The sequence below is a fragment of the Camponotus vicinus genome, unplaced genomic scaffold (genome assembly GCF_025532165.1).
Source record: "Camponotus vicinus isolate PSW18456_S1 unplaced genomic scaffold, iyCamVici1.0 SCAF_2, whole genome shotgun sequence".
Taxonomy (NCBI): Eukaryota; Metazoa; Arthropoda; class Insecta; order Hymenoptera; family Formicidae; genus Camponotus; species Camponotus vicinus.
This window is the reverse complement of record NW_028141956.1, coordinates 12,419,254-12,446,056: the sequence shown is the minus strand read 5'-3', so window position 1 is coordinate 12,446,056 and position 26,803 is coordinate 12,419,254. Positions and strand designations below refer to the sequence as shown.

The 26,803-nt window shown below is 33.5% G+C and overlaps 6 protein-coding genes across 21 annotated transcripts in view; 3 read left to right on the top strand and 3 right to left on the bottom strand.

Annotated features, from left to right (window-relative positions):
• The window catches only part of Snap25 (Synaptosomal-associated protein 25kDa), a 41,132-nt gene extending 31,599 nt beyond the window's left edge, over positions 1 to 9,533 (bottom strand). For 2 of the 8 annotated variants that reach the window (XM_083092517.1, XM_083092518.1), the window contains exons 1-2: positions 8,359 to 8,552; positions 206 to 463 (exon numbers count right to left, since the gene is read on the bottom strand). In XM_083092517.1, coding sequence (XP_082948643.1) covers positions 206 to 307 — 102 coding nt within the window. In that variant the 5' untranslated portion in view covers positions 308 to 463; positions 8,359 to 8,552. Of the gene's footprint in view, positions 1 to 205; positions 464 to 575; positions 859 to 8,358; positions 8,557 to 9,396 lie in introns of those variants that run through there. The other 6 variants (XM_083092515.1, XM_083092521.1, XM_083092520.1 and 3 more) reach the window with 6 other exon arrangements.
• Positions 9,534 to 9,745: 212 nt separating this feature from the next.
• Positions 9,746 to 14,857, bottom strand: LOC145967506 (uncharacterized). 3 transcript variants are annotated; one of them, XM_083092477.1, is made up of 12 exons: positions 14,541 to 14,857; positions 14,259 to 14,447; positions 13,752 to 13,814; positions 13,592 to 13,666; positions 13,251 to 13,333; positions 13,017 to 13,143; positions 12,641 to 12,941; positions 12,276 to 12,378; positions 11,930 to 12,193; positions 11,313 to 11,634; positions 10,740 to 11,083; positions 9,746 to 10,641 (listed from the first exon to the last, which is right to left on the bottom strand). In XM_083092477.1, the coding sequence occupies exons 2-12, from the start codon at positions 14,269 to 14,271 to the stop codon at positions 10,393 to 10,395; spliced, it is 1,944 nt and encodes a 647-aa protein (XP_082948603.1). In that variant the 5' UTR covers positions 14,272 to 14,447; positions 14,541 to 14,857; the 3' UTR covers positions 9,746 to 10,392. The 3 variants fall into 3 exon arrangements, with proteins under 3 accessions (XP_082948603.1, XP_082948604.1, XP_082948605.1); XM_083092478.1 differs by lacking the exon at positions 14,541 to 14,857 and having other exon boundaries at positions 14,259 to 14,531; XM_083092479.1 differs by lacking the exons at positions 13,251 to 13,333; positions 14,259 to 14,447; positions 14,541 to 14,857 and having other exon boundaries at positions 13,752 to 13,800.
• Positions 14,858 to 15,389: 532 nt separating this feature from the next.
• On the top strand, positions 15,390 to 19,023 carry Sgf11 (SAGA associated factor 11kDa). 4 transcript variants are annotated; one of them, XM_083092500.1, is made up of 3 exons: positions 15,390 to 15,854; positions 16,419 to 16,775; positions 17,209 to 19,023. In XM_083092500.1, the coding sequence occupies exons 2-3, from the start codon at positions 16,559 to 16,561 to the stop codon at positions 18,042 to 18,044; spliced, it is 1,053 nt and encodes a 350-aa protein (XP_082948626.1). In that variant the 5' UTR covers positions 15,390 to 15,854; positions 16,419 to 16,558; the 3' UTR covers positions 18,045 to 19,023. The 4 variants fall into 4 exon arrangements, with proteins under 4 accessions (XP_082948626.1, XP_082948627.1, XP_082948628.1 ...); XM_083092501.1 differs by lacking the exon at positions 15,390 to 15,854 and adding an exon at positions 15,891 to 16,002; XM_083092502.1 differs by lacking the exon at positions 15,390 to 15,854 and adding an exon at positions 16,049 to 16,106.
• A 277-nt stretch (positions 19,024 to 19,300) lies between these two features.
• Positions 19,301 to 20,923, top strand: LOC145967518 (splicing regulator SDE2). Its single transcript, XM_083092506.1, has 3 exons — positions 19,301 to 19,499; positions 19,770 to 20,572; positions 20,699 to 20,923. Exons 1-2 carry the CDS (start codon positions 19,398 to 19,400, stop codon positions 20,562 to 20,564), a joined length of 897 nt encoding a protein of 298 aa, XP_082948632.1. The 5' UTR covers positions 19,301 to 19,397; the 3' UTR covers positions 20,565 to 20,572; positions 20,699 to 20,923.
• Positions 20,684 to 21,709, bottom strand: LOC145967526 (uncharacterized). 4 transcript variants are annotated; one of them, XM_083092525.1, is made up of 4 exons: positions 21,530 to 21,709; positions 21,384 to 21,444; positions 20,919 to 21,163; positions 20,684 to 20,772 (listed from the first exon to the last, which is right to left on the bottom strand). In XM_083092525.1, exons 1-3 carry the CDS (start codon positions 21,626 to 21,628, stop codon positions 20,946 to 20,948), a joined length of 378 nt encoding a protein of 125 aa, XP_082948651.1. In that variant the 5' UTR covers positions 21,629 to 21,709; the 3' UTR covers positions 20,684 to 20,772; positions 20,919 to 20,945. The 4 variants fall into 4 exon arrangements, 2 of the variants coding, with proteins under 2 accessions (XP_082948651.1, XP_082948650.1); XR_014437439.1 differs by lacking the exon at positions 20,684 to 20,772 and having other exon boundaries at positions 20,848 to 21,163; positions 21,384 to 21,533; positions 21,619 to 21,709; XM_083092524.1 differs by lacking the exon at positions 20,684 to 20,772 and having other exon boundaries at positions 20,848 to 21,163.
• Positions 21,075 to 25,305, top strand: LOC145967517 (CLIP domain-containing serine protease HP8-like). Its single transcript, XM_083092504.1, has 6 exons — positions 21,075 to 22,190; positions 22,449 to 22,512; positions 22,959 to 23,196; positions 23,493 to 23,683; positions 24,159 to 24,257; positions 24,556 to 25,305. The coding sequence occupies exons 1-6, from the start codon at positions 22,173 to 22,175 to the stop codon at positions 24,867 to 24,869; spliced, it is 924 nt and encodes a 307-aa protein (XP_082948630.1). The 5' UTR covers positions 21,075 to 22,172; the 3' UTR covers positions 24,870 to 25,305.
• The last annotated feature ends 1,498 nt before the right edge of the window (positions 25,306 to 26,803 follow it).

The following is a 26,803-nucleotide window of genomic DNA, read 5'->3' as shown; positions in this document are numbered from 1 at the left end:
TATGTCGATTGTCATCGTCGCGAATAAATATCCTCGCGCGAAAGCCGAAATCCAAAGCCTCGAAAATCAAGTTTGGCGAAATTACATCGATTTTAGTCGCTGCGTCGTAAATCCTCGTGGCTGTCACATCGCGCACATATGTAGATATACACATGCACACATATGAATACATATATATATACACATATATATACGTATCACTCACCTCATCCGTAGTCTGACCGGCCTTGAGCTGTAACTCCTGCAGTTCGGTGCGGGGCGGGCCGCCCTCGGCCGCACCCGCCGCCGCTGACGTCGGTGCAGGCATCGCCGGCTGATGGTCGGGTACCCGACGAGACTAGATATCGGGCGACAGCCTTCCTCTTCCTCGACGAGAGCCTTGCCTTCCCGTCTCTCGGCTCCTCAGGACACCGGTGACGACGATACGCTTCCTAGTGATCCCGGATCAGTCGATCGGCGCAACCTGCAACCATGCGATCGACGCAAACGCGAGATCAGATCAAGATCCACCAAGAGATAGAAGAGGGAAAGGGGAAAAGTGTGCGATTGTGTCACTTCTGGACGAGTATCCCTACGTGAATATGCGCACGCTGGACGCGACGTTCGTCGTGAGCCTGACGGGAACGAAGAATCGCCGTCCTCGTGGAGTTCGAGAAACCACCCTCTCCCCTCTCGGCAACGACGAGGAGCAGAGTGGGAGTAACAATCGTCGAGCACCGTCTACGAGAGAACTTTTTCGTCGGCGCGACCGCGAATGGTGAACCAAGCACAATGGACCAGCGAATGATCCGATCGCGGTCTCCGAGTCCCTCGATCGGGACCACGAAGAGCCTCGAGGAGGACTACCGCTCTCGCGAGATAGCCGGAAGCGAGGGCAGCAATCGACGACGACGACGCCGGGGAGAGACTTTGCGAGATTCCGCGGGCGGATTCGCAGCTGTCGGTGTGTTTGTGCGTGGTGCACGTACACATACGCACACGAGTGCACACGTATACGTGCACGACGGGGCGGAAAATCAATACCCCCGACCGACCGACCGACCGACCGACCCACCGACGATGGCGTCGCGACGCGCAGACGCGACGCGACACGGCATCTCCGTCACCGTCACCGTCGTCGTCGTCGTCGTTCGTTTCCATCCACCCTCCACCTGCATGGCTCCCTTAACGTCGACGTGGCCGGCGCGATCGGGATAAACGATCAGCTGGTCGGTCGGCTCGGATCTGGGTGCGGGCAGGTCAAGAATCAGAGACGCGTTTTCCGCCGCGGCTCGTGTCGTTGAAGCGGAAAAGGGCAAAAGGGCATTTTTATAATAACTTTTTGGGGAAAGAAATCAGGCGAGAAGCGTTTTCGATGCTCTTTCAATCGGAGAAAAAAATACTGAATGTTCAATTAAGTACTTGAATGTTTTTTCTTCTTCTCTTTCTCTTTATAGAGAATATATATTTCTTCTTCTTTTAGTTTTCTTTTCTTTTCGATTTCTGACATTCGAATAATAATAGTGATTTAATAATAATGATAAGAAAATCTCGATTTTAATTTTTTAATAAGCTATTTTAATTCTATCTATTTTAATTTTTTAATATTGCTTCTTAATAAAAATGCAAACGCCAGAAAGACATTTTTGATATATTTAAATTGAGTTCCATCGAAACAACTTTTAAATTTCTGTGGAAATTATCTGGAAAAAGGAAAAACGTTTAAAAGTTCGAAGTTATTGGAAATACTATATAAGATCTCAGACCTCTTGTTTGTATCCAAGAGTTTAAAAAAAAGAAGAGATTCTCTGATTGAAAACAAACACATAGTCGATCAATTATTAAAATAGACACTTAACCCGGATACGCAAAATTGAATCGTTCATAATTATGCTCATAAAAAACGTTATTTCATATCAATCAATCAAATAGAATCCCGATATTTTAATTCACGATGTTGAAAACCGCAAAAATCTGTTCTTACATTCCAGATCACCTTAAATGTCGTTAAAATATCGTCTGACATCAAGATAAATAAACAATAGACAAATTTATACAAAATAAACATAGACAAATTTATACAAAATAAACATAGACAAATTTATACAAAATAAAAAATTGTGCGTCCATATATTAAAATTTTCTTGCGTTACCATGTTTTGATTAGTATTTCAATGTAAAATTAACATACAGCTTATATGTAATTATTTTTATAACGTTTTCATGTGTTATATTTATGTCAACTTCATGACTTAACATTTTATGTCTTTTAGAAATGGAATATTATTTTGAGTATTTTTAATAATCATTTTAAACAATCAACATGTCTCAAAGTCAGTTTAACATTCTAAGAAAAGTTAAAGTGAATCTTCAAATAATCTTGAACTTTGACATACAAAATAATCAAATTTACTAAAATCAAATGCTTCTATTACAAATAATTTAAATTAAAATAATTACTATTATATGTTAATGTCCTCAACATTTCTCAAAAGCTATTGTAACTACTTTTTCATGTAATTTTAAATTAATTTGTATGTTATTTTGTATATTATTTTTACATTACACAAAGTCACAATAACAAAAATAAATGTAAAGTATTGCGTCAATTATTTAACATTTTTAGTTTGTCAATAAGTAACACACGACGAATGAGTTATTTTAACTTAAAATTTAGAATGGATTTTTTGGGACATATGAAAAATGTTATAATTAACATTTTTTTACTGTGTATCTAAAATACTTCTCAAATATTCACAATTAGGATCTACTCGCAAAATCTCGCACAATGTCTGCCTAGAATAACCAGATGACGCGATCTTGAGATTCTGCGAGTATGAGGGAGACGAAAAATTATTTTCGCTCACCAAATGAAAACATTGCCGGAAGCGACGGTGGAGGACAAAAATAATGGCGGCTCGCCTCTAATTACGCGCTCCATTAGTATAACTATACCGATAACGGATAGCGACATGATTTATTCGCCGGTTCCGTCCTTGCCCTCGAGGAAGGAAGTTGGCAAGCTTCCAGGGTGAAAGGTATCCCGGTGTGCCACCACACACACGGTTTGTATGGCGAGTTGCTTCAAGATCACGGACAACGCAATCGAGACCCGGATGTGACCGTTTCGTCGTCGATAAAACCGTCCAGACGAGCGCATGCGATTGCGACGATGAACTCGGCTTATTTTCATGGAATTTCACGAGGAATTTCACAATTTGCCGTAAACAAGTCCGAGCACTTTCGAAATAATGCGCTTCATTTATCTTAAGGTAGTATGATAATAAACATTTTAGTCTTCACTTTTTCATTTTTTCAAACAAAAGAATCGATTAAATTATTTTGAAAATTATTATTTTCAAATAATTAATTAAGAAATGATTTTTTTTCTCTCTATAAAGATTAAAAAATTGTACTAATTTTATATGTATGCTTATTAAATGGCTGAGTCGTTTCCTTTATTTTTCTCTATATCCTGTAAATCAATTTTTTAATATCTTTTGAGAATTCTTTAATTCGTTAATTCTTCCTGAGGTTAATATTTTTTAAAGCTTTTTTAAAAGATTTATTTTTATCCTAATAAAAATTCTTTTGATAATTTTATTTCGCTTTTATCTTTTTTTCTAAATTATCGCTTGTAAATTACTCTCACTGTGAAGAAAAATAAAAGGGAACAAATAAAAACTATTTTTTTCACTGTGAAAAAAATAAAACAGAACGAAACAGAACTAATTTTCTCCCTCATAATTATTTTCTCTCTCCACAACATTTCATCTATATATGTCCTCTTTAACATAAATTATAATAATAGACAAACAAAGGTAATCGCAACAAGGTCGATAGTCTCTGGGATTCTTTCGTATAATTAATTTCATGTAATATAAACAAGAAAAAAAATTGTATTTAAATTTTGCAAGAAAAAAAAATTATTCCCTCTATCGTTTCACAACCCTACGTTTTCGACGAGGCGGTTATCTCTAAGGGTTACGAATAATTGGCGCGTAGGTCGTGACGTCATGAATGACGACGACGTTAGTCATGTAATGTAATCGCCCACGATATTCTCGTCTGGGTGCTTGCAAAATACGCAAGAGGAGTGGTGTAGGATACGTTAAATAACACGTGTGTACGGTCGATCGTGCCGCAGCATACTATAACGATGCGGTGATGTGACTCTCTCTCCCTCTCTCTCTTTCTTTCTCTCTCTCTTTCATTCTTGCATCATTTCGCAGCTTGTTACTATGTACTTGAAAGAGGAGTGAATTTCGTTAAACGCATAGATAGATAAGAGATTCGCGATAAAACGAAAAAAGTTTCCATTTGTCATTTGATTTTTTTAAATTTCTCATGCGGAAAAAAGAAATGGAAAATAAAGTTTCAACGCAAAAAACAAGGTCACAACATGGAAAAATGAAGAAAAATATGATCAATGTCACGAGATGAACTCTATTGTGACAATCATATTCGTCATTATGGATATCGTTGCAAAAAACCTGTTATTTTATTCTATCGAAATTTTGAGAAAAATGTTACTGTCAAATTAAAATGATGCAAGCGAAATACATAATATTACAATGAAAAAGTACACAGTAAAAAATTGTGCGTCCATTTGTTAAAATTTTCTTGTGTTATCACGTTTTGATTAGTACTTTAATATAAAATTAACATACAGCTTATATGTAATTATTTTTATAACGTTTTCATGTGTTACATTTATATCAACTTCATAACTTAACATTTTGTATATGTCTCTTAGAAATGGAATATTATTTTGAGTATTTTTAACATAATCATTTTAAACAATCAACATGTGTCTCAAAGTCAGTTTAACATTCTAAGAAAAGTTAAAATAAATTTTTAAATAATCTTGAACTTTGACATATAAAATAATCAAATTTACTAAAATCAAATGTTTCTATTACACATAATTTAAATTAAAATAATTATTATTATATGTTAATGACTTACAATAATTCTTACGAGTTATTATAACTATTTTTTCATGTAATTTTTAATTAAATTGTATGTTATTTTTACATTACTTAAAGTCACAATAACAAAAATAAATGTAAAGTATTGTGTCAATTATTTAACATTTTTAGTTTGTCAATAAGTAACATACGACGAATAAGTTATTTTAACTTAAAATTTAAAATGGACTTTCTGGGACATGTTATAATTAATATTTTATTTGTTACTGTATATGAATTCCAATCTTAAAAAAGATTCGCGTTGCAACGACGGCGCTCATAATAGCAACATGATTCGTCATGCAATTGTGAGCAACAATAAGCGAAAAAGAACTCGAAACCTTGTTTCTCGCAGTTGAGATGGTTTCTCTCGAAGCTCGCGAAGTATTATAGAAGTATATAAAACGTTCTTGTGAGAGATACCTGCGATATTACTATAGGACTTTTTTAATTTTTCCCGCATTAGGTGACGAGCGATGAAAGTTTATAGTATGTGTCTTCTTTTTTATTGCGCAATATTACTAGAGGCGAAGTTGTAGCAACGTGCATTTTGTCACGTGTTATTGATGCAATCGGAGCATAAAGAATTACATGTTGTTCCGCATGGCTTATGCTACTTTAACTCTAAATTACCTCGCTACCTGACGTATTATCAAATATGATTAAATTAAATTCAATGCAAAATGAAACGAGTCAGCCATATCATTAATCATCGTTTAATCTACGAAACATAGTTTATTGCGTATCATGCTACTACAATATTATATCTTTAATATATTATTTCATATTTAATTGTAAAACGCATATAATTAATGCGATTTTTTTAAACATGAAAAGTTTATACCAGAAAAAAATGTTTATATTACAATAAATAAATGCAATAAAAATAAATAAAGTGTCGAGGATAATAATGAAAAATGTAACAAAGAATTTATCTAAGGAAAACTCGAATAAAATTATTACAACAATTATATTCGCGACGCATCCTGCCTCGCAATTTATCCTCTTCAAGCACGCTAGACTACACAATAGCTTGTGACTCCTGTAGCGATATGTCGAAAGTGTTGCACAACTTTCGATGCCAGGATAGATACGGGAACATCGCTATAAATACAGGAGCATGGATGGGAAAATCAATATTTTTATACCCATTCATGTGCACGTGAGTCACTCACACTCGTATCATCCACATAAGAACGACACGCGCGACACAACATTGGAAAAAAAAGTAACCGCAATCGGTTTTCAGATGTAATACAATAACATTCAGGACATATAAGTCCTTTAAATACATCACCAACCATCACTTTCTCCGGTTTATGACCGTCATCCCGTGCACGTGAAGAAAAACAGCCAGCAAAAGAAAATACATAAAAAAATATGATTTTTTTGTAGAAAAGAATGTTATAAATTTCAAAAAATTAATTTAGCATCAGCGAAATTCAATTCGATTTGACCTTAATCTTTATATGCAGTCTTCTGAGCTGAATAATAAATATAATTTACCAATGTTTCATATATAATAATCGTCTAATTGCTTTGCAATTATCTTTATCTTTTAATTACTCGTTCATTTTAACCTGCTTTCTCAGATTTTTTAACTTAAAAAAGTGAGTGTAAACAGCCATGTTCAAACAAATAAGTTGCGCATAATTAAGATAAGGATAATTCAATTTCTCAAAATGATGAGATTCATCGTTATTAAAGTTCGAGATAAGATAAATTTTATAAACGATAATTAAAAATAGCTATCTTTAAATTACACCAAAAAATGTAAAAAAATATATCTATAATTATATATTTTTGTATATTTATTTATACAAACGACATTCGAACAACATTCATCTTTACGATTTGGAATTAATTGTTACCTTCAAATAAAAGTGCATAAAAAGTCAGAAAACCAAATACAAAGTCAAAATACTCAACAAATGTCAAACGTGATCGAACTTGATGAGTTGCATTAGTATTGCATATTGTAATTATCTCGTGATATAAAGAAAAAATGAAGAAAAAAGAATATTATAATATTAGATAAACAGCAAAACTTTCAGAAGATTTGTAAATAATTTAGTAATTTATAAAAATAAACTAATTTCGAGAAAATCAAACTGTACACATGATTAAAAATTTTTTAAAAATTGCTCTGAATTTGCCTTTAAAATTTTTTAATGATTTTTAATGATTTATTATACTTTGTACAAAATACAACTAAAAAACATAATCAATGTTTATTTATTCCATAACAAACATTCTAAATATAAATTTTAAATATAACTGGGGATGAGAATACTGCGATATGAATAGAGAAAAAATCATAAAATTAGAATATTAAAAAGATTATAAATCTGAGTATATATTCGGTTTAAAAGGCTCTTTGGACTTAAACATTAAGAGAAAATAATTTTTAAATTAGGAAATTTATTTCTCATTACGTACATTAATCATTTTAAAGTTATTCGTGCACACTTATAATAATTACTCGATTAAGCAGGATCGAATTTAATTCCGATATCTCAATCGGAAATTCCAATCGGAAAATTGAACGGTATGTCTGGCGCATGTACAGGATACCCCAATATTTCTGGATTGTTTTGCACTGACAGATTTTCAATGAACCTAAAATCGATTCTATTCGCGCGTGCAAACGGAAATTTCTTGCGAATATTAATGACGAATATATTAATTTTCAAAATATAAAAGGCTTCATCTCTGCCTGTATTTGTGAAAATGACGGAATCCTTATTTTTATTAGGACAAAGATTAAATTCTATTTTAAGATATTAAATCCGAATTCTGAATTTAAAAAAGCGGTAAAAATTCTGAATTTAAACAACGGGAAAAAGAATAACTATTTATTAAATTCGTCAAAAAAACATAAAAATTTCAAATTTAAATGAAAAATCTTTCAAGAATAATATACTGATCTTAGGGGGGGGATTACGTATTTACATATATTTGTAATCTTTAAATCTCTTCGCAGATCCCTCTGAAAAAATCTGTCGGGAATTTTTTTCATCCCCGGGATTACGCAGTGAGACTTTGATTACTCGGAGGATTTCATTTTTTCTCACGAATTTTTTTATCCTTACTGTATTATTCCGATCGCTACAAAAAAAAATTACAAATTATATAAATTATAAAAATTATAAATTATGTAAGTTCGAAAACACGATTAATGTTTATTTTCGTGGTACGTTATCGATCTTTCCATAAACGCCCCACCGAAATCGGAATCTCCCGGAATCTCCGGGTCAGCAGGAGACGGATAATCGCGCGCTTAGAAAGGCAATGTATCACGCTCTATATAGAACCGAATTAACTTATACACACAACGTGCGTTCTCGAGAGAAACATGTTGTTAATCACCGGCGCTCCGCGCCGGAGCTGGCTGGTCATGCTCACTAACCTTGAGGCGGATCGATAAGCGGATGAAGCCTGGTATCTGTCAGCGAGCGCTACAGGCAACCGGCTGTCACTGAGGCACCAACAGCGATGCCACGCAGAGCGGATGGAGAAGAGAGACTCCGCACGATCACTTTGCACGCACCGTCCGTCGCGTTACTCGTCCGGACCGCGAATGAGCGCGGCGAAGGGTGAAGTGCGACGCGAGCGGCGCGACGTCACGTGACCCCTGGCCGTCAATGACGCGGACCAATGAGACGCCGGCGCACGCGCATGGCAGGGGAAAGAGAAAGCCACCACTAGCGCGCGGGAAACGCGACGTTTCGAACGTCGACTTTCCTCTAGCTCGTGCTTCCTTATCCTTTTTGCATTTGAAATCGAATTGTGCACGTGTTTGGGCTTTTTTTTAAGAAAGGATAATAATATGTTATATTAATGTAGTGGAAGAGAAAAAGAGAGAACATATATATAGTGATTTGAAAATAGAACCTTTTCTAAAATTAATTACTTGCATCTATTTCTTCGCTATTTAATTTGAATAATGAGAATTGGAGCATTTCTATTTTAATTTACAACTCTCTGCATGGGTTACAATCGTCCGTTTTATTTTCAAAATTCCTTTACAATTTTGCAACAATAAGCGTTTATTATGCGCGCATGCGCACGTCACATTCTTTCAACATAATCTAACCTTGCATATAAATTCACTATATTTACACTTTTTTATATCTGTCAGAGTGGAAAAAAACTTCGTATTGCGAGAATTTTACTTTCCGAGATGCTATGCGGAATAAAATTCTTTCTTAAAATTCGAAGGTGGATTTATTTAATTGCGCGTTTTTTCTCGTTCATCTCGTATTCCGAATTCGTGCAATCGAGAATCGCACATAAGACGACACAACTGTGTCGGAAGGGCAGAAAATCGATACGACCTCGCATCGACACGCAACGTGCGCTGCATCGCGATTGTCGTGACGTTTGTAAAAGGTAAACATGGAATGAAAATACACACGTATAATCACAATTGTAAACGCGTACTCACCGCCGGAAACGAAATCCGAAGCGTGCGAGTTCTCAGGATCCTCGATGAGAGTAATCAACAGTCGACGATGACTTCCCATACGCAAAGCGCAGCCCGCTGCACTGACAACCGGAAGTCGGCCGCGAGTATCACGGAAGCCGCTCTCGACGTAATTCGAACGGTAACCATGGAGACGCAAGGTGGGAGAATACGCGGGAAAAACGAAAAATCAGACTTAATCGAGTTGTATACATATATATATTTCTTGTATTTATATAAAAAATGATATATCTAACACAGGTTTTCCCAGTTTTATTCATAGTGTTTAAAATATGTATACCATAGTAAATAATAATACGATAGTAAAATATATGTTTTTATATGTATATAATATACACACTCCTGGCTTTCTTCTCTCTCGTTTGAACAAATTCGATTAATGGAATTTTTCACATTTACAGCAGAAGAGTAAAGAATAAGAACTTTAGTCTTGCATAAAACTTAAGTATACATACACAAGTGCAACACTACATGCTTGAACATGTTTTATATATATGTATATAGTATATAATTAACACACAATAAGATATTGTTATTGTAAAAATATATCTATAAAATTGTAATATAGAAAAAAATGAATAAGATTTATTTTAATAAGTATATAACGATAGTAACAATATTACCAGAAGAATAAGTCGTACAATATATATAGACATTACTTTAATTCGAATTTCAAAATACTTATCAAGTGATTAATAAAGTATGCATTAAATTATAGGATGTAATGTAATGCTAGCATATCTTGATAAATGAATTTTGAATAATTAAATAATTTCCCGCTTTTATTTCCTTTGTTGATTTATATGCATTATATGATTTTTATATGATTTATATAAAAACGAATTTTTTTTTTTTTTCAAAAATTTTGCGAGTTTTGGAATTATCTTACAATATTCAGAGTTTAAAAAAGAAAATAAGCACTTTTCATATAATAATAACAAATATACTTTTTCCTTCCTAATCCTGTATTCCGTTAGATATCTCTAAAACATGGAGAATGACATCATCCACTGTTTTTGTCGTTAAAAGAGATTTCACTGTGTCATCTTTCACTGTGTCACTGACGACAGTAAACAGAAGCTTAACATTTTGTCGTAGTCTTTCGGTGAACATTACATTAGACTCCGACGTTATCGGCTCGTGCCCACATCTTCTAATTACAGCTTCTAGAATATCTTGTATCGGAGCCTCTGGCCAACCAAATAACTGTCAATATCGTTAAAATACAATCAATAAAAAAATTTATTCGTTAATTAAATTAGAGAGAAGATAATAATAGTAAAGTTTAAAGTAAGATAACGTACTTGTAATGTTTCCTCGTCAATAAGTATCCTCAAGAGATCTATGATGGCTTTCAACAACTCATCGGTAGAAAGTCTTCTGGATTCTCCGTTTTTCGTCTTGGTTGCGGCGATCGAAGCAATATTGTATAATTGTGTCTGCAGATGCTTTCTCTCGACCTCGTTCATCACATCCTCCAATAATTCTCGATGCTTGGCCCGAATATGTCGCATCAAACAATCTTGTCGGATGAATACTCTATTGCATTCGACGCACGATTGCGGTGGCTCGCGTCTATGGGTATTGAGATGAGCCTGCAACGACGACTTTGCCGAGAAGGCTTTCGGACATTTATCACACTTGAATGCTGAAATGCAAAAAGAAAACAATTCATAAGATAACAAATATAATTAAATGAGATAAATATATTACAGACATGTATAGTGCGATTAAAATTGATATGCAAGTTTTTCATTTTTACTACATAAATGCGAATTATAAATATAAAATCAATAAACAGAAATGCGATATAAATTTATAAAAATATATGTAATTTCCTTTTATATAAATATAAATAATATTGTCCGATTTCTTACGTTTGATGCCAGTGTGCAACAGCGCATGTTTCACCAAATCCTCCTTTCGCGTGAAGCCCTTATCGCAATCTTTACACGTAAAGGGGATGGCACCCTCGTGCACGAATTTCTTGTGAATATTTAAACGTGCTTTTCGGTTGAACGCCTTACCGCATACATCGCAATAGAAACCATTCTCTCCAGTATGGTGGAATATGTGTGCTCTTAACTGAGCTGCTTGTATGAACGATTTACCGCAATACTGACACACATGTGGTTTTTCGCCTGTATGAGTCCGTTGATGACGGTTGAGTGTTTCGCGAGCGGCAAACTTTCTATGACACTGAAAACACAAATTTTTATGTCTATATTTGCATAAAAAATACATTAACGAGAATCGATTGTATTTGAAAATGCGTTTCTTGTGTATTGAGAATATTCTTAATTAATGTCACTTTGATGAAAACTTACAGCAATATTTTTCCATCCATAATGCTAGCTAGATTGCAGTAATGTAATAAAATTTTATTATTTCTATATTTATTTACGCTCGAGAGAAGAATATGTAATATTAAAAATTTGTAAATATTCGTAAAAGCATCAATTTGATGAGAAATTGTGAAATAAAATATACTTACGTATTTACATTCGAATGGCTTCTCTCCGGTATGTACACGACGATGCTTTTTTAGCGCCAGCGACGACAGGAATGTTTTCGGACATAAATCACATGGAACTGGTCGCTCTCCTGTGTGCATACGTTCATGAACCAACAACTGTTGGCTCGTAAAGAATTCTTTTGGACAATATTTACATGGTTTTTTCTGCCGCTGAGGTGTTCCCGCGTGAGTACGCAAGTGTTCCCGCAAATTATCCTTACGTGTGAAAACTTTTTTGCAAACCTGCAATAAAATTGTTCATTCATATTACTTCTTATATATCTATCACATTTTTTAAGAATTATCAGTGAAAGTGTATACTTACTTGGCAACTGAATGTATTCAGTATGTTGCCGTGACAACCGGATTGCATAATGTGTCGATTTAAATGGTAGCTCCGGGAAAAATAAGTGTCGCAAGGTTCACATCTAAAATAATGTAAAAATTATGAAAAATAAATATAATATAGTAATAACAAAACATAAAATAACAACTTTATAATGATATTTTAACAACTACAATTAATGCTGTCAACTAATAAAGATGTAATACCTACTCAAAAAAGTAAAAATTATTTTTAATATAATTACTAAAAGAGAAATTTAAATATCAGTATATACATAGAGAGTATTAGATTATTTTTTTATAGTCGATAACTAACAATGAAAAAATAATTGTGTATAAACATACTTAAAAATTTTATGATCTCCGTGCGTCGTATAACGATGTTTATTTAATGCTTTTTTATCACGGAAAGACGAACCACATTCATTGCACGTGCATGAATCGCACTTCCAGTGTATGACTATATCATGCCTCTCCAGAGACGACTTTTTCTTGAAATTGAGATTACAATGAGGACATTTAAATTCTCCACCACTATGCGCTGTCTTCAAATCTTCTGCACAACAATGACACTGTGTTTCTGGTACAGGTTTGATTACAGGTTGAAGCTTTTCGTTGTTATTTTTTTGACTCTTGGAATCTGAATCTAAAAATTAAATAAATTATAAGAGGAATTTGTAATGTGAAAACAAATGTTGTTTGATACATAACCATCACGTACCATCATTTGAAGGATCATCCTCATCTTCTTCTTCATCATCCGAATCATAATTTTCAATATCATTGAACTCCATGATATTAGTCGTGTCATCCTCCTCTCTGCACATGTCTAAATGCTCCTTCAACATCTGTGACAAAGAAGGTATATAAAAAGATAGAGAAATTAATAAGAATCAGATAAAGAAATCACAGATATGTAAAACAGATTTAAAAAAAAAATAAAACTGCCACTTACATCTTCAGATTGAAAGACACGGTGACATGTCACACACTCATAATCAGTTATAATTGATATAATCTGACCATTTTCTGAAATAACTGTTAACACAAAACAAATAAAATACTAATGAAATAAATAATGTAATAAACACAACAGAACAAAAATATTAATAAACTAAAATTTAGAAACTTTATAATACGTATTGTTTGTAGGCAATCGTTATATGAATATATTCAAATATATACACAGAATGTCTCAATAAAATGTATTTAAATAAGGAGAGAATAGACTAAAGAATATACAATGTGCAAAATTTCTGGGATATTCTGTATATACATATATACAAATTAAGCTACCTTTTATATCAGTTTGTGGCCTACAATCTACTAGTATAGGCTGATCCTGTATCTGTATATCTGAGGTATTTGTTTCTGCAAAAATATAATGTATAAATAATAAAAGTTATTTTACAATGTTACATACAGATATTATTTTTAAATTTTAATCTCAAATTACCAAATAAAATCTCTGTACCCTCAATCAGTACATCGTTAGGACATTCCTCTATTTTCACAATTTCTGTAAAAAATATATAGAATTTACATGTAAAATTAGTATTTTATTAATTTTTAATATATTTTAATATACTCTTATATTTTCCATAGCATGCACTTAAACTTTTGTGCTATTTTATGAGTTTATTCCCATTTTAAATATTTTAAATATCATATACTTTTTAAAATAAAATCTAAATTATAAATTATATCTGTTAGATTTAAATGCGATATAAAATAAATGAAAATTACACAAGTATCATTCATATAAATTACATTACATACGAGAAGTTACTTTGCTTTGTGTAATTATTTTGTAATATTTGTGCATCCAACGGATAATTCTAGGACAATGAATTTCGCGATGTGTCGCACGCACAGTCCTCACGCTTGAGGCGACTTCATTAAACATGCACAACGCTGTCATATGTTGCGCAAGGAGTACATCTCGGGCCAATCGTGCACTCACCAATCTTCTCCATCGCTCCTCTCGTCGCGATTTCAGGATCACGGCGGGAAAATCTGATGCTCCTTCCTTACTCGCGATCGCGAGAGAGATCCTTTTCCTCCTCGACGAGCCACCAACTTTCGCACGCTCACCGACTTTCCGATTTCGGTCACACTGCACTCGGTCGCTTCCGTTCCGGATTACGAGGACCTGCGGAGATACCTGCGTTCTGAATTTCAGTTCGCTCGCTCTCGAGGATCGACGAGAGGGAAAAACTCGAGCCCCGAATTATAAACATCGTACCTGCGAAAGGGGAGACACAACCAGCGCGCATCTGCCCCTGAAGGAACAGGCCCTTTCATCAATCCCGACACCGCGCAAGATGGCCTATGTCAAGGGGCGCGTCGTCGCCTTCCACGCGTCCGTCCGTCTGCTCCGGCGCTTTCTCTTTCTCTCTCTCTCTCCTTCTCTTTCTCGACGACGCGTCGTCATCAAAAGCGGCAAACGTCGCTGATTCTCCCGGTGACGATCGAACGATGACGAACCTGCGACAACCCGAGCCCGATCGGTCGGGGTGAAAAGAGATCGTGATGTGCAACAAGTAACAATTTGTTGTTGCTATTCCGCCCTGCTCACTCGCTATTGGATGATGCGGCAAGCGTCGCGGTGGACAGCCAATCGGCGCGCCCGATAATCTAAAGTCTTTTTCTATTTACATATTTATCTTTTTACATTTTTTTCTGCTTGTTTTCGGTTTATAAGATTTGTTTATTTTATTTTGAATACAAGGAAGACACAAGAAATGCTTTTAAAAATTTTCTCTCTCTTTCTTTTCTGTCTACCTTCTAACGGTACAATCTGTTTATAACGGGTGTGATTGTATTTTGTATGCGTAGATTGTAATTTTGTACACGCGCGAGAGCGATTTAAATTTCATTCCTCCACTTTGATATCTCTTTGATCTCTTTGTCGCACCTTGACCTGAAGCTTTGGCCGTAAACTTGACTTCTTCATCCGTCCTTCTTTCGTGTCACCTCAGCGGTGATAAACGAATTGTAGAATCAGCTGACGCCTCCACGTAAAATCACGTGTGCGATTTAGATCTTCTTTTTAATTCTAAATTTCTACACTTTTCTGCTCCTTCTTCCTTCTCGCGTCGAAACCTGAAGATACGTCAGCTGCGTTTCGAGCGCAGGAGATACGATTGACGCAACAAAAACGATAAATGATTAATCATAGGATTCAGGATCATACAATTAGTGATTAATACATTGAAATACGATTGATTGCGCTTTCTCGAGAGCGAGACAGGTTCACGCTTGGCAGCGGGAGGAGAGCAAGTGCTGCACCTGGGTGCATCTGCAGGGATTGACTTGACGCACGTGAATGAATGTAGTACACGCGCTCGTAGCTGTCATTGACCGAGCATCGTTTCTCCGCCGATCCGTAGAATTGCGGGCGCGAGAGAAAAACGGGAAGGTGTTCCCGCGAACGCGCTGTTCGCGCCGTTCGAGCCCCCCGATGTCGCTCACGCGAGAAGGGACACGTCGCGATGTGACGCGCATGTCATCGCGCAGCTGTCACCCGTAAACAACCCGTAACAGAGAGCGGTGTCAGGTATTCGAATTATCGTTTTGTATGTTTCTACTGCGAAAAATCGAAAGGACGTACTCGTTGAAGGACGTCCGACTGTCCGATCGTTTTTTTGCCGAACGATGTCTCGGCAAATAATCCTATATTATCGATCCGCTCTATCCTCTTCTAGGTTATACAGCTCTATTCTATAATATACAAGGTGTCCTGAAAATATCGTAATGATGTTCAGGGACTGCAAGTAGTATAATCTCGGTGAATTTAATTTTGAAGACTGTAAATATAATTGAGTGCTCTGAAAATGTCTCTTTTTTTTGTTATATTTTTATTATGAGTTATACTGCTTTGCACTTGATTTTATTGACTCATTTTTTTTAAATTATATGAAATTTTATTTTTCCCCGCAAGGAAAACTTTGTATTCGATACTAGAAAAAATTAAATTCCTTATTTATTATATTTCAATTTTTATATAAAATTACATTTTTATAACATAATACATTTATTCACTTACAAAGATATTAATTCTATTGTTTCTTCGCTATTCTCATTAATTTTTGGAAAATATAAATATATTTCTAATCTTTAGATGTTCGGGAACTGTCAGAAACTGTTGGAGCTCTGGAGTTGGTACGCTGCTCAGTCAATGTCTTATCACTGACCATTTTAGATGTTTGTCCATCCGACGTCTACATAGAAACAAGTGATTCGATCGTTTTTGAAACCAGGATGTCTGTTACCGAAGAAAGAATTCAAGAGCTAAATCGACGTTTCCTAGATTATATGAACAAACCAGAAAATGTTGAAACAGCTACAAAGGAGATTTATGAAGACTTGTTGGATGAAGTATTGATGGGTTTTGTTTTTGACGTGCATCGTACCACCAAGACTGGCAGTTCTGACGTCGAGGAAGGCATTCCCGATGACGAATCATATGCCATTGTTGGTATGTAAATATACAACTAACTTTACATTTGTTCGTTTAAACTTGAACTATTGTGTATGTTACTTTAAAGATTTAAAGATTATTTCATTCAATCGTATTAATCAAAATAATAAGAAATATATAACTCCTTTTATAAAGAATATATTTCATAATTTTTTAGAACTGTTTTATTCAGTTATGTGGACACCTTTTTTACAATAGAAAGACCTGCAAACATTGGCTTTGTATTATTTGAAATATTAATGAATTTTATTTGAAATTTATATCAAAATATTAATATCATATTCATATCAATTACATACAGGATGATACATTGATTATTATTAGATATATCTTTTTATAACGCTACACAAGATCAGCAAAATTATTGATATTATAATTGGAAGTAATCTGATGTACACATATACATGTTACAAATATATTTCTGTTTTAGATTCGCCTGGTCTAGATGTATTTGGTCAACATCCGGTGAAGAAATCGCAGGAGTGTAACTGTCCAAATTGCGAGCGCAGTGTGGCCGCATGTATATTCGCTAATCATCTGGCAAAGTGCATAGGTATGGGCAGGAACAGTTCGCGTATCGCGTCGCTTCGCATCGCCAATAACTCCAAAGACCTGAACAATTACGGGGGTGTATTGAGCGACAACGACGACGACGTGGACTGGAGTCTGACCAACGACAGCGGTAGCAAACGCAAACGTCCGCGCAAAGATCGCAACGGCGTGAGTAAGCGTTCGGGCAAGCAGCAGAAGCAACAGGGAAGCACCGCTGGTGGAAGCGGTTCTTCGCAGAGAAACGGCGAGACCAACGCCATTGTCAGTGGCAGCGGTACCGTCCACAGCAGCAACGAGAACTCGCCGTCGAATTATGAGAACATGTCGCTCGTGGACAAGCGAGCGTTGCTTACACAAATCTGCGGCGTTGTATCCGAACACACGAAGAAATTATGCACCAGATCGATTCGATGCCCGCAGCACACTGACGATCAACGCAAGGAAGTACGCGCCAACCTCGACTCCAGTGGCGGTAGCAACAGCCAGGATAATCTTCACGTCGACGTGGACACGTACGAGGAGAGTGATGGCCAGAATCTGCGGGATACTTTAACGAGATGGGATCGGGAAGGTTCAAGTCACTCCAGTCCGGCCGACTCGGCCTCGACTACGTCTACCTCGTCGATCAGTCGGAAACGGGAGACCAAATCTAAGGGCAAGGGAAAGGCTTCGTCGAAGCGCGATCGCGGTTCCCCGATCTCGCAGGGAGACTGAGGGGAGGGGAGACGGTATAAAATTATTCCTCGGTCTAGAATTATTTCTCGGCGGCAGAGAAATATTGTATGATAATGTTCCTATGTGCTGTATATAGCTTGAAGGAGGTCTAAGGAGGTCTTCTTCTAGAGATAATTACGAAGCCAGTTTGCATAATACTTAATCTTAAATATCTCCCAAGTGTTCTTTTATAATAATTATTTTTAAAAGATAAACAGCTGTGTGTGTGTGTGTAAGAGTTTCAACGAAAGACGCGCAAGATATATTAGTATCTTCGATCTGAACAAAATTGAATGTATTTAACATATATAAAGAATTTCTTTTTTAAGTAATATACATTCCTTTAAATTTTCATGTTTCTAATAATTATGTTAATGATTGCAGCGAGCGTATTTTAAGAAGAAAAAGTTATTGTAATATGACAGTAGCGTTTGAGTGATAAAGAAGTCTACTCTTTTTATCTTGATTGTTTAATCAAACGCTATTTTATTCCGACGAGTAGATTTTTAAATCTCGCAAATTCAAATTGTGAAATGTTGAAATTATTTTCGAGGTTCTGCTATATTTTGTTTAAATTATCATTTTGACCGCATTATAAAAATTTTCAAATTAGAATTTGGATTATTTGACTTTTTATTAATTGGTTCAGAGTTTTTTAATAAAAAAATGACTGTAGTCGAAAGTAGACGAGAGAAAATCTAATGTGGGGTTCACACTACGTCTGATATATACGAAATCTGATATCCAATAGAAAACCTTCATTTCTAGATCTCAAAATATTGCTAGTTAGAATTACTAAAATACAAGCTCATTGGATATCAGACGCAATGTGACTTCTGCATAAGGATGCCATTACATTTTTTCAGATGTATGCATATACAAAAAATTTGTCAAATGATGAAAAATATGTTATCCTAATTCTTAATCTCGTGATATGCATCCCAGGATTGTTCTCGGAAATGACTTTCCTCGCGCATGCACATAATTGCATTCATATGTGTGCAATAAATAAGCGCGAAAATCTTAATATTTTGAATTCTATTGATATATTTAATATAAAAAATAACATATGTTACAAATATAAAAAAAGGAATGTTTATAATTATTTAATATATATTTAAATATATGTATATTTTATTATTAGATTGATTTTATAGCGATTTCAAATTTTTCTAGAAATAGAGGGTTCAAGCAGGTTCAAGAGCGATGAGAGCGTTTTTTTTTTTCCCCCCCCCCAATAAAGTCACGTGTCACGCTCAATGCGCATGCGTGAGAAAAAGCGTCTGAGAACAATACTACGCACTGCGTTGTTGCACAGAAATTCATTAAAAGAATTATAGAATTCGAAGGAAAATGTTGAACGTAAAAATCGCAGGAACACCTGTAAAATACGATTTTAATAGTGACACACCGATACCGGTGCATGAATTAGAACATCGAATCGAGGAAGAGATGGTAAGTCGTAGATCTAACCTCTAGCTATTTTCAAAAGATTTTTAAAAATTTTCTTTCATAAACTATTGATATGAGCTTAACAGATATTTTAATTGACTTCATTGATACTTGATATTTTAGTAGTCAATATTTTCATAATTGTTCATTCAAAATAACTATTCTAACTCGATTCTCATTCATACATATATGCAACAATTAATGAATAATTATAATATATGTATTTATATATATTTATGGAATATCATACATAAATCAATTACTGTTATTCAGGGGCTTCTGCGTGATCAATATTACGTCATATATAATGGTCGACTTGCACAAAAAGATGATATTTGCTCGAGTGGCCATGCAACTATTGTTCCAAGACTGTTGGGTGGCAAAGGTGGTTTTGGTTCCATGTTACGGGCGATAGGTGCACAGATAGAGAAAACCACGAATCGCGAGGCTTGCAGAGATCTAAGTGGACGCAGATTGCGCGATATAAACGAGGAAAAAAGGCTAAAGGCTTGGATCGAGAAACAGACCAAAAGATATGATGAGGCAGCAGAGCGCAAGAAGAAGAAGCTTGAAAAACTGTGTGCCGAACCGAGACATGAATTCAAAGATCAACGCTATGAACAGGAGAGATCAGAGTTACCTGAGAAAGTTGAAGATGCGGTTGAAGAAGGTTTCAAAGCTGCTACATCAGGCATTAAAAGAAAATTGGAAAAAGATGATCAACCAAATAAACGCAAGACTATATTAGATTTCGAGATTGATTCTGATGAATTTGAAGATACCTCAGATGACAGTGATGACAGTGATAGAAATGATACATTAGTTACTAAAAAAAGTAAGATGAAGCAACAAACATCGACTGACAGTGCAAATTCCAGTGATGGTCCTGGAAAAGTCAGTGAAAGCACCGAACAACTGAACAGCGAAAAATACGAATCGTCGATTGATAATGAAATAAACGATAAAGTCTCGAATAATGAGGCAGTGGATGCAAAATGTAGTGTCGATTCTACGGAGGGACCATCTGAAGACCAATATGTAGATTCTAGAAAAGAAGCTGCTGTTTAGAAATAATAGTATGTAATAAAAAAATATTAATTTTAAATAAAAAATATGATAAATATTAACTTTAAAGAAATAAATTAAAGAAATAAAAAAAATAAAGCAAGATTATTTTGTAATTATATTTATATATTTTTTAGGCTTGAGCTGATTGTCTTACAGGATGACTTTATTATATTCCATCTGAAGTCCATTTTCTGTGATAATTGCACTGCTACTAGAAATAATGTAGCAGATTCAATAAAGGATTTCGATATATACATTAATATATAATATAGATTTAAAAATAAGAAATTAAAAAATTATGTTGTCCTTTTTTTATTTTTATGACTTATAAATTATATTAAACAAATTTTTAACTTGAATGAGTTTGAAGATTTTTCGGCTCTATCGACTAACAGTTTGTGATAAATTCCAATCATTCATTTCTCCAGTGAGTTTTATTCCGATTGCGAATAAAATCGCTGATGCAATGATTGATTTTAAGAAATCATTCTCTTTCACCCATTGATACAATTCCGTGATATATCTCACGCCAATAAGGATAAAATTATCACTTTTTCTGTAGCTTTGCGAAGTTTTTAACAATGTTTTATCTGTAACATCTATTAAGAATTACACTTATAATTTATCAAATCAAAATAATGTAACCTATAATAAAAAATTTAAAAACAGTAAATTGTATAAAACAAGATATTAGAAAATTTATAAAAAAACTAGATTAAAATTTTATCCTGTTTTTCTAAATTGGGGACATTTGTATAATTTTTTTTTAAGAAACATTATATAAAGAGATTAAAATACAATACATGTATCATTGCTTACATCTTGAAATTCGTGGGCAAATACCGATACAAGGTTTACAGCAAGTTTTGCAAAACTTATGCTGTAATGTCGATGAAATTGTCAGATCGCGTTTTTCTACATCAGTTTATTTTATAATCCTACATTTTATCTGAAGCGATATTTACCCTTCTAGTGTTTGGCGCATCGTTATAAATTTTAAATTTCGTATGAATTTTATGTAAATTCAAGGATGGTAAAGATATAGAAGTTTTACCTAAAGCCATTTTATCAAATTCCAATAAACTTCTTTAGCATTTTGATTTGTTTAACAGAATTCTACTTTTTGGCATTTGACAGCAAATTTGTAAACAGACGTTCATATTTTATTCATTTTTAAAAATATATTTGATTAGATTTAAATATATTAAGTTTATATATATACTTTAATATATATATATATAATAAAAATATATAAATTTATAATATAATATATTTTAATAACATATAAAATTGAACAAATATGCACACTATTTTATGCACTTTTTCATAAGAATTTATAATTATTCTTTCCTATGTTTCGTGAAAAGCTTTAAGAAGTCAATAAATCATAAGTTAGACTTAACATTATATAAGTCTCATAGTGAATGAATTATAAAGATCTATCGGCGAAGCTTTAATAAACGTTTTGATACGGTAGAGATAAGGTTGCACGGGTATACCTATAGAAGATTAAAGCGAATTAAGCGATAGCTACTGCTCGCAGTTAGAGTATAACATTTATCGGAAGGCAAGGATTCTGGTGTGTGCATAGTTTTTTTTGTGTGTATAATGCCGCTGCGATTTTCGGTAAGAATAAATAATTCCGAAATATCAGATATTGACAAAATTATATAAAAATTTACGTAACGGTCATAAATCGATTTAGGTATTTATAATTTTTTTGCTTATAATTTTATGTGTGAAGAAGAATATTTCACAATTGTAGATGCAATAAAAAAAAATAAAAATTATTCCAAACAGGAAAGTATATATAATTTCTTACGTAATACTTTAAAATATTATGCAAAAATCTACTTTATTGCTTGTTTGCTTGCTTGTTTTCAGCTTTCAGGCAGAATGCGATATTTACTATGGTGCTTTTTCTGCGGTATTTCTATAGTATTTTCTAGTAAGTTTTCTATAATTAAAAATCAATATGATATAGGAGCGGTCGTTCGCTAACTCATACATTGATAAGGAAAAATAATTTAAATAAAAGTAGCAATTGTGCAACTTTTTTCAAGTACAATCTGCAGCACAGATATTCCTATAAAAACAGAATATGCAAAAAACTTTGATGTATTTTCTTCACTGGAATATTTATAAATTATAATAATTATATTATAATAACAAATAATAATAATAATAAAATTATAATAATTTATAAATATATAAATGTAAATAAAAATTATATTTATAAATATTCTGGATAAACCAAATTTTATTTCGAATAAATATAAGATTTAACTTTGACAATCCTTTGCGGGATGAAGCTTTTTTGGAAAAATTTCGAAACTGATTTCTATGAAAAGCAAGATATTATAGATATTAATGATTTATAAATGATTCGCGTAGCCGATGTAACGAGCCATCCTCACTGGTTGTTGCTGGAACACAGAAAATGCGGTAATTCCAACAGCGATCGCATTGTCGGTGGCAAAAATGCCAGCCTCGGCGCGTATCCTTGGATCGCAAGAATCGGATATAATAAACTTGGTACCCATGACGCATTAAGCTACAGATGCGGCGGGACCTTGATCAATCCACTGTACGTGGTCACCGCAGCTCACTGCGTGGTAAACTTGCCCGAAAAGTATGTAAACAATCGTTATAATTAAAAAAAATATCTGAATTGATTAGGAGACTTTCCTTTAATCGTATAGATTAAAAGTCAAAGGATCTTTTTATTAGTTATTAGAGGATTAATTCGCGAAATAATAACTTCGCGATTTATTAATAATAATAAAAATATCGAAGAACCATCAGATAGTTGTGGGTTTTTAGAAATAAATATAATTTTTAACTTATTATAATTATTAATTAATAATGTATTCTAATTTTTATATATTACATGTAAAAATTGTAATATAAAAAACACATTTCTTTAAGTTACAAGGTCGGTGGAATCCGTCTGGGCGAGCACAACACTTTGACTGATCCCGACTGCGTACGCAAATTTTGCGCGGAGCCGGTACAAGATTTCGTACCGAAATTAATAATCGCTCACGAAGATTATAATCAGCCGGTATTTAAGAATGATATAGCTCTAATACGATTGAACAAGCCGGCAATTTACAACGGTGAGTATATACATATAAATCAATCTTAATTAACTGATTAATCGATAACAAGTTTTGTCTTTGAAAAGTTTCTCCCAAAAATAGAAAACAAAAAAATTAGATTTTATTCTTAAATTCTTGATTTTCCTTTAACTTAAATTCGTTAAACTTAACGTTAATATTAAATAAATATTATATTTCTTCAATTAAATTTGTATTGAATTATTCCTTAAATATTGTGGAAATTGTGCTTTTGCCTAGTCACATTTTTAAATAAAACATAATTTTGAAAAATTATGACTAACAAAATTCACTACATGTCAGAAAATGTTTCATTTACAAAGCTGATAAAAAAAATTGCCGCGTATTATTCGAGGGATAAATCAGATTGTTTCCTTTCATTTTCGAAAGTAAACTATCGCTTTTGTTGTTGAAACTAAATATTCTATAAATTATCTTATAAATAATCTATTTATTTATTTATTGCAATCTATAGAATTCGTGAGACCGATATGCATGATAAGCGGTGAACTCCTGATGAAGAGCTTCATCGGCGAAATAGCGGAAGTCGCCGGTTGGGGGATATACGATATCAGTAAGACACTTTCGCGAAATCTAAACTAGTATTATATAAATATTTTACATTTAATCTTCAGAGTTTGTTTCTTTATCTGCAACACTCTAAAAACCGTTTTAAAGTAAAAAATATATTCTTATACTCGTATGATGCAGTTTCTTTTCTTTCTTTTTTAGCCATGAAAACGATTTAAAATAAACCAAAGTATTTTTTGAAAACTATTTGATGCAAATTCTTGCAATTCGCACTTTGATTGATTGACTCTCATACTTGCCTTTAATTTAAATTTTGAATTTCTTCATTTCATTATCCTTAGACGATCCAAAAGCCAGCACGATCCTGCAGACGATCAAGTTACCAGTCGTCGAAATGGACAAGTGTGAGCAATCTTTCAGGAGCTTCACGCAGGTATCGGAACAGCAACAGATGTGCGTGGGTGGCATCTTGGGCGAGGACTCTTGCGGCGGTGATAGCGGCGGACCTCTAATGAAGGTACTGGATGGACCTAGATATTACTTGATCGGCATCGTCTCCTTCGGCGCAACGGCTTGCGGCGCCTCCAAGACACCTGCCATCTACAGCAAAGTCGCTGCATATATCACATGGATCCTGCAACACATTTCCCCCTGAAATAACTCGGATTGTTCAAATCGTCCTAATTACAATGAAAACAAAATTCGAAATTAGTGTACATCTTTTATTTTATCATGATAAAAAGAGAATCTCGTGTTTAGGATAGTTTTATTTAAGAGTGCAATTGTTTTTACGTAGGATATCATCGCGGTAATGAATTCGTCGAGAAAATATATCTCGTATATATATTATATATAATTGATGAGAATTTTTGGCTTTAATTACTTTAATTGAACGAAAACTGCTCTTGTTATTAGATACATGATATATTAGAGAAATTATCATTAAATTATAATTATAATTATTTATTTTATAATTAAATTATAATTAAATTATAATCCTGAATTGACGTGTAAATATATCAAAACACTTTAGCAATTTATAAAATTAAAAAGTCAACTGTATATGTAAGAATAAAGATTGATTAAGGGAATCGTGATATTTTGCCATGTGCAGCCAATGAAAATCGAATAAAAATTGCAGGATTTTTCCATTCTGCAAGCGTTCAATTGCTTGGAATTAACCTCGAAAATTAATTGTAAAAGACACATTCATTTAATCGTTTAATTATTTATGGGCTAACTGATTAGCAACTTACACGGATATAAATTAGATGTTTAGTTAAATGTAATAAATTAGATGGAATAAATTAAATGTTAAATTAGAGATGTTAGATATTAAATCTAATTCTATTAAAATATTACTTTTATCCAAATCGATTTAATGCATATATATATTTAGACATTTATTCAAGTTGAAACATCACGATTTTCGCGATCATAATATCAAATTCTTTCTGTAAAATGTGCGTCAATAAATTCGTAAGATTCGTCATACATTAATATTGAATACATCAAGTCGGGATGTTCCCGCTGCATGTTCACATTACATGATCTAGATTACATTCTATTACGCACGCAATTGCGGAGAATTTTTTTTTTTATTTCCTCACGTCTCTTTCTGAGAGGATTGAATCATTTTTCTGCGGAAACGCTCGCAACCGCGACAATTAAATATGCAACAATAGTATTGGAAATATACAGAGTTTTAATCGTAAATCTAAAATGCTGGAATACTCGATACAATCTTTTTCTGTATGTTTTGAAATGCTTCCTGTGTGGATTTTCAACATGTACGATGAAATTTCCCAGCATGAAGAGTTATATACCATAAAATGTTGAGCCATATGATTTAATGTCATTTAATGCGGTTTCAATTTAATGTTTTTAAAGTGCAAGGACGAACTTTACACTTTTATTTAATTGATAGATATACATTCTCATTCAAGGTTTTTATGAGCCACTGTATAACATAATTTGTATCAATGTGGATTATGCGTTATGAGATAACACACGTGCATATCAAATTGGTACTTCAACTCGGCCGAGAATTATTGACTTTATATAACGGTAGTGATAAAAAAAACATGCATTATATATTTACATTAATTTATAATATTCTTATCTATAATTGAAAGGTCAATTCCACGTGTTCGAATTCATGATTGATATAATTCAAGATGGCTTTTCCACGAATCCATAATTCATCATTAACACCATGAATTCGCGAGGAAACAGAGGTTCTTTAAAATCGTCGTGTGTCGTGAAAAGAAGGAGGAAAATCAGAAAGCAATTATTGGATTCACTTAAATGTCAGGTCCCATAAGATTTTCAAATCTTTCAAAATACGTTAATTTCTATTTTCTTTCTAATATGTTTCTCATGTTAAAATTATGATAAATCGATAAAGAACTGAAATAAATTAATTGATAATTAGTTTATAAAATTTATATAAATATTGAATGTGTATAATAAAGTTATGTGTGTGTTACGTTATACATATAAAATTATAAACAGAAAAAATATAAGTACTGTAATATGTTTTAACTACTATTGAAAGCTACTTTCAATTGAAGCTACTATTGAAGTTTT

Bases quoted from the DNA above. Each gene is read 5' to 3' on its own strand.
- LOC145967517 (XM_083092504.1), top strand. The intron at 22,513-22,958 runs GTAAGTTTTCTA...TGATTCGCGTAG, and splicing joins TATTTCTATAGTATTTTCTA to CCGATGTAACGAGCCATCCT. The intron at 23,684-24,158 runs GTGAGTATATAC...TGCAATCTATAG, and splicing joins CAAGCCGGCAATTTACAACG to AATTCGTGAGACCGATATGC.
- Sgf11 (XM_083092500.1), top strand. From the start codon at position 16,559: ATGTCTGTTACCGAAGAAAGAATTCAAGAGCTAAATCGACGTTTCCTA. The intron at 16,776-17,208 runs GTATGTAAATAT...TTTCTGTTTTAG, and splicing joins CGAATCATATGCCATTGTTG to ATTCGCCTGGTCTAGATGTA.
- LOC145967506 (XM_083092477.1), bottom strand. The intron at 13,667-13,751 runs GTAATTTGAGAT...ATATTTTTGCAG, and splicing joins GGGTACAGAGATTTTATTTG to AAACAAATACCTCAGATATA. The intron at 13,334-13,591 runs GTAGCTTAATTT...TTGTGTTAACAG, and splicing joins GCCACAAACTGATATAAAAG to TTATTTCAGAAAATGGTCAG.
- LOC145967526 (XM_083092525.1), bottom strand. From the start codon at position 21,628: ATGGCTTTAGGTAAAACTTCTATATCTTTACCATCCTTGAATTTACAT. The intron at 21,445-21,529 runs GTAAATATCGCT...TCGACATTACAG, and splicing joins ATGCGCCAAACACTAGAAGG to CATAAGTTTTGCAAAACTTG. The intron at 21,164-21,383 runs GTAAGCAATGAT...AATTCTTAATAG, and splicing joins TTGCCCACGAATTTCAAGAT to ATGTTACAGATAAAACATTG.
- LOC145967518 (XM_083092506.1), top strand. From the start codon at position 19,398: ATGTTGAACGTAAAAATCGCAGGAACACCTGTAAAATACGATTTTAAT. The intron at 19,500-19,769 runs GTAAGTCGTAGA...ACTGTTATTCAG, and splicing joins ATCGAATCGAGGAAGAGATG to GGGCTTCTGCGTGATCAATA.